This window comes from Condylura cristata, unplaced genomic scaffold, assembly GCF_000260355.1.
Source record: "Condylura cristata isolate star-nosed mole 26May11 unplaced genomic scaffold, ConCri1.0 scaffold00007, whole genome shotgun sequence".
Classification (NCBI taxonomy): domain Eukaryota; kingdom Metazoa; phylum Chordata; class Mammalia; order Eulipotyphla; family Talpidae; genus Condylura; species Condylura cristata.
In genome coordinates, this window is record NW_004567108.1 from 63,314,188 (window position 1) to 63,324,713 (window position 10,526).

The 10,526-nt window shown below is 39.4% G+C and overlaps 1 protein-coding gene across 1 annotated transcript in view; it reads left to right on the forward strand.

Annotated features, from left to right (window-relative positions):
• The window catches only part of CAMK4 (calcium/calmodulin-dependent protein kinase IV), a 230,605-nt gene that overhangs the window by 217,812 nt on the left and 2,267 nt on the right, over positions 1-10,526 (forward strand). Inside the window, exons 8-10 of the mRNA XM_004678368.2 lie at positions 750-825; positions 4,958-5,084; positions 10,345-10,497. Of these exons, the coding sequence (XP_004678425.1) occupies positions 750-825; positions 4,958-5,084; positions 10,345-10,497 (356 nt within the window). The remainder of the gene's footprint in view (positions 1-749; positions 826-4,957; positions 5,085-10,344; positions 10,498-10,526) is intronic.

Below are 10,526 nucleotides of genomic sequence, written 5' to 3' on the forward strand. Positions count from 1 at the left end.
TTTTGTAAACAAACAAAACCTTAATCCTTAGTGCAAGAAATCTCTCTCCATGTGCACAGCTCTAAGATAAAGGAACCTGTTTAATGGCTGAGAAGAGTGCCCATCTTCACAGTTGTACCAGGCCTAGTAGAGTCAGCCTCACTGTACAAGAGAAAGACCCTTTCTCAGTTCAGAATCCCAAATTGAGGGGCACAGTGCTCTGTGAACGTCTACACGTGGTTCTCCACAACAGGACACATGGTCCCTTCTAGCTCCTGCTCCAAACTTCCAATACTAGACATTTACCAGTGCTTCTACCATTTGCTCTGACCTTACCCTTGCACACTGTCAAATCCATACACAAGGGCACCCTGTGCTTGAAGCATGCATACACCTCCAGGTGGCATAATTGTGCCCCTTTGCTTACGATGCTAAATTTTCATTTCTTTGTATAACGCTCCTTTAAAGTAAGCTAAAGGATTTGCAGCAGAGATATTCCTATCTGATTTGGACAGTATCATCATGTCCCATGCCGAATGTTCAAGTTAATTGCTTGATTTTTATGCCTCCAAACACAGAAAGACCAGAATTTCTCTCACTAAAATAAGACATAAGAATTTATAGCTTCATACTTTGGTTTGAGGAAAGATTTGTTCTAAAACTTTTCTAAAGCTTCTGTTGACAAATTCAATTCTCCTCCGTTGCTTGCTACTAAAATGAGGATGTTGAGTTTGAACTCCAATTTAACACATTTTTCACTCTTTTGGCAGCACCGGAAATTCTCAGAGGCTGCGCCTACGGCCCGGAGGTAGACATGTGGTCTGTAGGAATAATCACCTACATCTTGTAAGTGAAGAAAAGCTATCTTTATGCAAACTGTTTGCCTTTGCTATCAAATTTTCTGAGAATTCATAGCCTTCATAAAAGGAGAGATTGTTTTTGACTTTTTGTGTGTGTGATTTTCCACATGTATGCGTAACTATAGTTAATAAATGAATTTCCTGAAAATGAGAATTGCTTTGATTTTGTAATTTTCTTGGCATCAGAATTTCTGTCCAGAGCTTTGCTGTGTCTTATTTTGCTACACAGTGTATAGCAGGCTGGGAGAACAACTCATTATTTAATGATACCAAGAAATGTGAACATCATGAAACCTGTTTTTATTTTACTTCTTGCATCTCATCAAAATAATTAGTCTGGTAGTCCTTTTTAAAGTACAGATGTCTCTTAAATCTATTAAACAATTCCAGTCTTATACTTTTCCTATCAGAACTTGTTATATATATTTTGACTATCAGTTTCGTTTCTTATCTCCGATAGAATCTCACACCTTGATTTTAATACCATAACACAAAGACAAAATTTTTCTGGTAAGAAATTAAATGAGCCAAATCTCTTACTCTCTGATATACCCAGATCCATTCTTAAACTACTGTCTACAAATAAACAAAGGCTTTCAGAAAATTGCCAAAGAGATGATGGAATTTCAGAGAACAAACATTAGCAAGAATTATGGAAGAGCAAAGGAAGATTATTGTGGAACAACTATAAAATTAAGCATTAATAATTTCAAGAGTTTAATTAAAACAAATTGATTTTGTTGTCATTTAGAAGATGATACAGAATTTAATCTGGATATACAAATGTGTAAAAAAAATACTGTTTAAAAAAGAAAGTATTAATCTGTTGAGATTGACATAAGAAAATACCATGGAATGGGTGGATCAAACAACAGAAATTTATTCTCGACGTTTTGGAGGCACTGTAGCAGATCAGAGTACCTATAGTCTGGATTCTGGTGAGTGCTCGCTCCCTGTCATGAAACATGCAGCCTACTTCCCATTGTGTTTACATATGGCTGAGAGGACACACAGAATCCCGTGATGAGATTCCCACACAGCTACTTCATCTAAGCTGAATTACCTTTCAAAGACCTTGTCTCTCAGTGCCATCAAACTGTGGAAGTAGGACTACAACATACAGCTTTGGAGGGAGCAAACAATTTAGTCTGTAGCAGGAGTTTCTTGGTTGTGTTCTAAAATTGAACAGTGACTCAAAAAGTACGGTGTCTAGGTAATATAAGAGGTAAATGGGATGCCTAAGGAAGAATTCACCAATAAATTAGCAAACTCTTTTAAGTTTATGTGGTTATATATAAACAAGATAAAAAGTTTAACAAGCAACCCATAAATAAGCCATCTGCTGTGAGTTAATCAGACCAACATTCAATTTCCTGCACTTCCAGAATTATTAAAGCTTATGAATAATTGGGAAAGATAGGAAATATGTTTTTTTCTTATGAAAGTACAAACTGTTAGGTAATGTTTGTTTGCCATGCTAAGTGCTTAAATCATTAAAATGCATCTCGGAAACATAGAATTCCTGCAGCCTTCATTTGAGGACAGAATATTGTCTCCTGAATTATATGGTAGGTGGCATATGCTAAGTGATGTTAAGTGAAAACCTGAACTTCACACACAGATTTTCCCTAACATGGAGATGTATGTGCTTGGTAACAACTGCATGTTGTGATGCAATGAATGCACCGAAGTATTAAATGACAAATATGGTGTGGCAGACTGCTCTTGACCCACCCGCTGCTCCCCTCAGCAGTGTATTTACGGCAATCCACTTGTTCTGCTCCCCATTCTGTCTCTGGTGAACCCTCTCACCCGCTGCACCTCTGGCCAGTACCTCAGTTCTTGTGTGCATAAATAAATAAATCTTAAAAGAAAAACTGTCAATTTTGTTTCCCTTGGTTTAATTAAGCTCATTAACTGATAGTTATGATTTGAAAGTAAGCAATAGCAGCCCTCAAAAATGAAAATCACAGTCTACTTACAACAATGTTATTTAGTTCTAGTCTAACTTCTAACCCCTAAGCCTGGGGTGCCAGTTAATCTGCACTTCATTAATAATTGATGATGCCCACCAGTTCATTGGAACTTTTTTTTTTTCCAGTGGGCTGTGCCATTTTATCTCTTTATATTACTAAAACTTCCTCTAGGTTATTTTGTGCTGTGACCTTGTTCTTATAGAGTGACAGCCCAGAAATGAAGGTCATCGTGTTTCTTCCAGGAATTCCAGTCCCTTTTACACCTAAACCCATTGTTCCTACAGACAAGAGCAACCACAAGAATGCTTAGGTCAATATCAGAATCAGATCATGCCAAAGACTCAAGCTCTCTCCTTCAGTTTTAACCCTGGATTGCTGCCCAGTGGCCTGGAGCTGCCCTATATCATTCATCCACATCCCGGCCCTGTCTACCCCTAGTATCATTCTAACTGTCATTGTAGCATTCAGATAGCACCACTTCTGATGGGATTTTGCACTTTGTACTCTTGACTGTGCACGTTTGCCGCTGGGTATCATATTGCTTCTATTTTTGACATTGCAAGCTGACAAGATGGAACATTTTACTTCCCTCACCAAAGGACAAAGTCACTGACAAGACTGAGATAAAAAGCAGTCCAAGCACTGTACTTTCTGAACTGTCATTTCTCTCTCCAGATTTCCTCATGGGAAACACAGGAGCTCCCTAAACTAAGTCTGAAAAGTTGGCTAACAATAGACTCTATTTTTCCAGGGTGTGGGTAGCACAGGAGGAGTCAGTCAGCTTGCCTCCTTGTCTCCATCTGGACACGCACTCCCTTCCCTCCTGGGGCTGGGCCAGGACTCCCTGTGTAGACTGCAGATGGAAGATGAAAGGAAGGCCTTAGATTTCAGTACTTCAGCCTTGACTGCTTCTGGCTGTCTCTAGAATAGTCCAGAAAGAAAAAGAAAAAAGAAGTCTCAGTAGTAAATCCCTTGAGCAAAATGACTTATTCTTCCTAGAAAGTCACTATTAGAATGCACTTGACCATTTCATGTTCTGTGCAACTTGGGCAGTTTGAAGGAAGAACTTGGAGTTTTTTTTCTTAATTTATTCATTATTCTCCCCCATCTTTGTCAAATGTAATACAGGTAACATACTCCCTGGTGAGGCCTTTTTGTTTTCTTTTCCATCAGGAGTGATCTTAGAACCTCTGCTCATCTATAAACAGAGGTGATTCCAAAACACATTTTTCGTCTTTCAATTTTGTCCCTTTTCCCACTCTTCCCCGGTAAAGGAAAGTAAAGGTGACCAGAGTGAACTAGTAGGGTGTATAGCAGTGAAGGTCACATACAAGTTTGAGATAACTGTTGACTGCTTCTGTTCACTTTGTTAAGCTTTAAAAGCCAAATTCCCTGGCCAAACAGGTTAAAGCAAGATGCTATGAAGCTACTCACAGCCACTGCAGTACAAGTCTGATCCCTGGCTGTGAAGGTGACCCACATGGTGCAGCAGACCTCTCCAGTTTTGTCTGCTGCTCCCCTCAGCAGTGTATTTCAGTAGATCTGCCTGTTCTGTTCCCCACTCAATCTTTGGTGAATCCTTTCACCACCCCCATCTCTACCCTGTACCCCAGTTCTTGTATGCATAAATGATTTTTTTAGCTGGTATCTTTGCACACTCTGAAATTGAAACTAGAATGGGTGAAACTAAAATTATATTCAATTTTATGAAAGAATTATTTTCTTTGCACCTTTTGATATTTATTATCAAAATCCTAATTCATTTTACAATAAATTGGATCTCTAATAAATCTGTCTTCTCCATTCCGGTGAAATAAAATTCAGAGAAATTTGTTAGTGTAGTCACTCTGTTGACTATCACCTTTGTCTGTGTCATAATTATATTTTTATAACATTTCCTAGAAATCCTAAATTGATTTTGTTTCTATTCTTACTTCCTGAAGTTCTGATGATGTGTTTACACAATAATCACAAGTTCTGATTATGTTTTACACACATATTGTAACAGGACAGTTACATACTGGTGCTCATTCAGGAGAGGAAGCTGTGAAAAGGGACAATTAATTTTATAAGAAAATTGATAAGATACATATACTACTTAAGCTTTTAATGACATTTTATCCTCTATTTTTTGTCCTCTAGACTTTGTGGATTTGAACCATTCTATGATGAAAGAGGTGATCAGTTTATGTTCAGGAGAATTCTGAATTGTGAATATTACTTTATCTCCCCCTGGTGGGATGAAGTATCTCTAAATGCCAAGGACTTGGTAAGTGTGACCAAAACAAATAACACAAAATGAAATATAATACATCACTTTGATTTTAACGAGCAATGTTATTTCTTAAATCATTCCACTTAATAACATTTCTTTTTATTGTATTTTTAATAAAATAATCCACACTAATGCATTTGCTCATAGGTAATGCAAACGGATGTGTCTGATTTATCATTAGCTCAATTACACAAATTATAAATCTCTGTGGTATTAATTAATTCTTTTTACTATCTAGTTAATGTAGAGTCTTGCTATGAAGCCAGCTGTGCTGGTTAAGCCAAACATCGTTTCCACAGAAGAATCTTGTTTTAGCATGGCTTACTTTTACCAAGACTATATATTGCTTTCTGAAATTGCATTAAAACTTACTAAAGTACCTTAGTAGTAACACAAGTCCCATCATTTTATATGATTTTATTATATGAAAGTATTCTTCTTTTTTGTTAGTTTTACATAGTTTGACAGGTAAGCCAACGTTGGAGTTGTTTGCATTCATCAGATAAAAACCCTCTAGGGAGATGGCCATCCTGTTCTAAAATAAAGGGAATACTAACAGGAGATTGACTTATCAATCCTTTAGAGTAAATCCATGCAGAATTAACTGAAAGCTGATTATGGATCACACATGGTTCGATCTATGGAGTCATCTAGTTTTGTCCTTATTTCAAAGATGGATGTGCCAATATCTGGAGTAGTAAAAGGGTTTTGCAAGGCCACAGTTTCCTGACAGACATTGTTAAGACCCACTCATCCAGGAATCCAGACTCCTGTGTCAATCCTCTTTTGCCTCCAAATATTTCCTCCTCTACCAGCCATGTTCGTTCTTGAAGCACATCCTCTCAAGCCATGACTTTTCCAGTGTGACCAGGAAGAAGGGCACTATGTATGATGTTAGCGTGTCTTCCCAACTTCTCCCTCAAGTGAGGCCCCACCCGCTCACCACCACTGTCCCAACTAGATCATGGCCATAACTTCCTGTCTGGTATCCCTGCTGTCGTAGTTCCTTTCTCAACTACACCTTCTTGCAGGTTCCAAGGAAAGGGTCTTAAAAACAGGGAAATCATAGCAAATCACTCTCCTGTGTTAAGACTCTTAAGATAAAATCCAAAAGCTGTGATAACACATAGGTTGCACTGGTTGGTCCAGAGTATGTCATTATCCTGCTGCTCTGCACATCTCCCTTCTTTGATATTGCTTCATTCCAGATACCTGAAATGCTTTTGTACTTCGTACTATTCTGACCCCTCCTGACCTCCCCAATTCCTCAGCATTTTACGCGTGCGCACACACACACACACACACACACACACTTCTTTGTCTGGGTAACACTTATGATCAACCCCTAGCTGCGATTTGACATTATCTGATAGTGTGGCATGAGCCCTCTATCACACTTTCTTTTGCCTCCTAGACTTCCTTATTCCTGAGAATCTTCACTTTAAAGTCTCACATACCTGGATTCAAGTGCCTCCTTTTTCATAACCTAGAAATGTGATCTTGGATCTTTAACTACCTTCTTTATGTCTCCTCCGCACCCCCCAACCTCTCTATGTTTTGGTTTGAGAATGAAAATCGTATCTATAGTTAGGTTTTTTGGAAGAATTATAATGATAAAATAAATGATTCTATTGTAAGTACCACCAACTAAATAATATTTCCACTATCTCACCTTCCTCTCATTTATTTTTATCATTAAAATAAGATGGATAAGAATTTTAATTATTATATTTCTTCATTAAATTAGATCTGTTAGTTAATATATTGATAAAACATCAGAGCTAGACAAATAACTGAGTCCCTCCCACACCAGATGTGTACTTCTTAGCAGAGGCCACATCTGCTCTGTTGGAGGCCACAGAGCCAATGAGTGCACTCTGCCGTAGGCAAGGCTTTGGGTTTGAATCATAACAAAATCGCCCAATTTCTATGAGCTCAGTGCACCAGTATCTCCAAAATTAAATATTAAATATGACACATAAATTTTTGATACACATTGACTTTCAATATATTTTATTTATTTAGGGAGAAGCATGGTAATAATGAGAAAGAGGGAAAGGATGATTGGAGTAGTGGGAGAGGAATATCTATTTATCAAGGAGATTGTAAATTCAAATATTTTTTACAGATTTGATATATCATAGTGATTATTAGACATTTTATTATGATGCATACTTTTACTTAATTATCTTTACCTCTCTTCATCTCTTCTCAGATTTTAAGCCTGTATCCTTTATAATTTCCGTATCTACTCCAAGCACAAATTCCCTTGCAAGTAATAGTAGAGGATGAAAGGAGAGTAGTTATCTGTTCTTCATTTGGCTTGTGCCTGGCATTACTAGCAAGCTTTCAGTTCTCAGATCACTAGAGTTAAAAAACCCAGTCATCCGGCCCCCCCTGGTGGCGCAGCGGGTTAAAGCACAGCACAAAGATTCTTAAGCCAATCCCGCATGAGTTCGATCCCCGCCTGCCCCGGAGAAGAGCCACATGGCGAGGCAGACCTCTCCTGACCCTCCAGCTGCTCCCCTCAGCAGTGTACTTCTTCGATCTGCCTGTTCTGCTCCCTGCTCTGTCTCTGGTGAATCCTCTCACCCTCCGCGTCTCTGGCCTGTACCCCAGTTCTGTACGAATAAATAATAAATCTTAAAAAAAAGTTTACTAAAAAAATATAAAAACCCAGTCATCCAATTCCCCTCATTTTACGCATGAGCAAGTGAAGCCTAGAAAGGTTAACCATCTTGCAGGCACCATACATGAAGTGGTAACCTCAAGATGAGCCCTGTCATAAGAAAGACGTGAGTTCAAATATAGCTTCTACCGATTATACATTTCTTTTCTTTTTTTTTAAAGAATTATTTATTAGGAGAACTGGAGTGTAGGCCAGAGGTGCAGAGGGATGAGAGAATTCACCAGAGTCAGAGTGGGAAACAGAATAGGTGGTGTGATTGAAATAGACTGTTGAGAGGAACAGCGAGTGAAACAGGAATGGTCTGCGCTATGTGGGTCAGCTCCCTGGTAGGGGATAAAATTCAGGCTGCAGCCTTAATAGCATGAGAGCACTGAGACTTAACCCCTATATTTCCAGGGAGGCCCACTACATCACATTTTTTTTTAAGATTTATTTATTTATTTTTGCATACAGAACTGGGGTACAGGCCAGAGATAAAGGGGCGGTGAGGGAGTCACCAGAGACAGAGTGGGGAGCAGAACAGGCAGATCCATGAAGTACACTGCTGAGGGGAGCAGCGGGCTGGTCAGGAGAGGTCTGTCACGCCATGTGGTCACCTCCGGGGCAGGTGGGAATCGAACTTAATGCGGAATTGGTTTCAACTTCTTAGTGCAGTACTTTAACCCACTGTGCCACCAGGGAGGGCCCCATCACAATTTTTTTTTTAAAGATTTTTTTTATTTGTGTTTACAGAATTGGGGTACAGGCCAGAGATGTGGTGGGTGAGAGGATTCACCAGAAACAGAGTGGGGAACAGAATAGTCAGATGTACTGAAATACACTGCTAAGGGGAGCAGCAGGTGAGTCAGAAGAGGTCTGCCAGGCCATGTGGGTCAACTGCCTGGAGGGGGATCGAACTTCTGCTGCAGTGGCTTCAGAGAGCTTCATAATGTGGTGCTTTAACCCATTGTACCACCAGGGAGAGCCCACATCACAATTTTTTAAAGATTTATTTATTTATGCATACAAAACTGGGGTACAGTCCAGAGGATTCACCAGAGACAGAGTAGGGAGCAAAACAGGCAGATAGACTGAAATACACTGCTGAGGGGAGCAGCAAGTTGGTCAGGAAAGATCTTCCACACCAGGTGTGTCACCCCTCTGGCCAGGGATCTCATGGTGCAGTGACTGTGGAGAGCTTCATGGCACTGAGCTTTAACCCATTGTGCCACCAGTGAGAGCCCACATCACAAATTTTTAATTAAACAAATTACTGAAACTATCTAAACTTCCTTTCATCCCTTACTTATTAATCCCTTACTTATTAATTGAAATGATTATTTTCACGTTTATAAGATTATAGAAAGGATTAGATGAGTTTGAAAAAATACATAAGCAGATACACACACACACACACACACACACACAAGCTTGTTTTCAAAGGAATAAAGGTGAAACTAGGTGAAAAGGAGCCAAGAGAGTGTCCATCATACACAATTCATAAGTGGGTCTTATTTAGGGTTACCAAAATAGTGCGAGCACTAACCATGAGTTGACCATGTATTATATATTCTTACTCCACATACGCACTCCCTCATGCCAGATCACCTCTTCTGATACTACACCATTTTATTTTGGTTATTGACCTTTCTCCTTAGTTGTTGTCTACTCATTCTCACAGGTAGAATTAAACCTCCAAGAACAGGCTGTTGTTGGTAGAGTTATTCCTTTAAACAAACCATGCCCCTAAGCCACCAGCACCCTTTCTTTGGTACTAATCATGCTTTTATTCCAGAACTTGACACAAACCTTCAATACCATGAAAAGATTAGAGGAAACCATCAATTCCATGACAGAATCATGGGCGATCATGAAGAATGAGCTACTACCCTGTTATTTGCTATGTAACCCCCACAAAAGAATGATGGATGTATAAATGATTCCATCTCTATTGAGATGTATCTCAAGTTCTGTATTCTGAGTGATTACAAAGTGCTAGAATTATTCAGAAACTGGTTCTGCTTCAAATAACGCTCAGTCCACAGGCAAGCCTGAACCTGTTTCTTTACCCTCTGTGGAAAGACCAGTTCACACTCCCATCCCATATCCTCCCTGAGTTTCCTCAGCTGCAGCCAACCTGGAGCCATTCCTATACACTGTGATCTTGGAGGGCTAGAAAGTATTTTTTTAGTGCATATTTAGTGGTACTTCCAAGGAAGTAAAGTAAGAACTAGAATTTCTTTTTTTGTTAAAGATTTATTTATGCTTACAGAACTTTTTTTAAGGCCAGAGGTGTGGTGGGTGAGAAGATTCACCAGAGACAGTGGGGAGCAGAACAGGCAGATCCATGAAGTACACTGCTGAGGGGAGCAGCGGGGGGTCAGGAGAGGTCTGCCACACCATGTGGGTCAGCTCCCTGGCCGGGGATCAAACTCGTTCTGCAGTGACTTCTGAGTGCTCCATAATGTGGTGCTTTAATCCATTGTGCCACCAGGGAGAACCCAGAACTAGAATTTCTAAAGCTGAGGAATAGCCCTGATGCCATAAAAATCTTCCTCAGAAGTTTATGGTTCTTTATCATTTCAGGTCAGAAAATTAATTGTTTTGGATCCCAAAAAGCGTCTGACTACCTTCCAAGCTCTCCAGCACCCCTGGGTCACAGGAAAAGCAGCCAATTTTGTACATATGGATACTGCTCAAAAGAAGCTACAAGAATTCAATGCCCGACGCAAGCTTAAGGTAAGATGGCATATCTTTTTTTTTTTTTT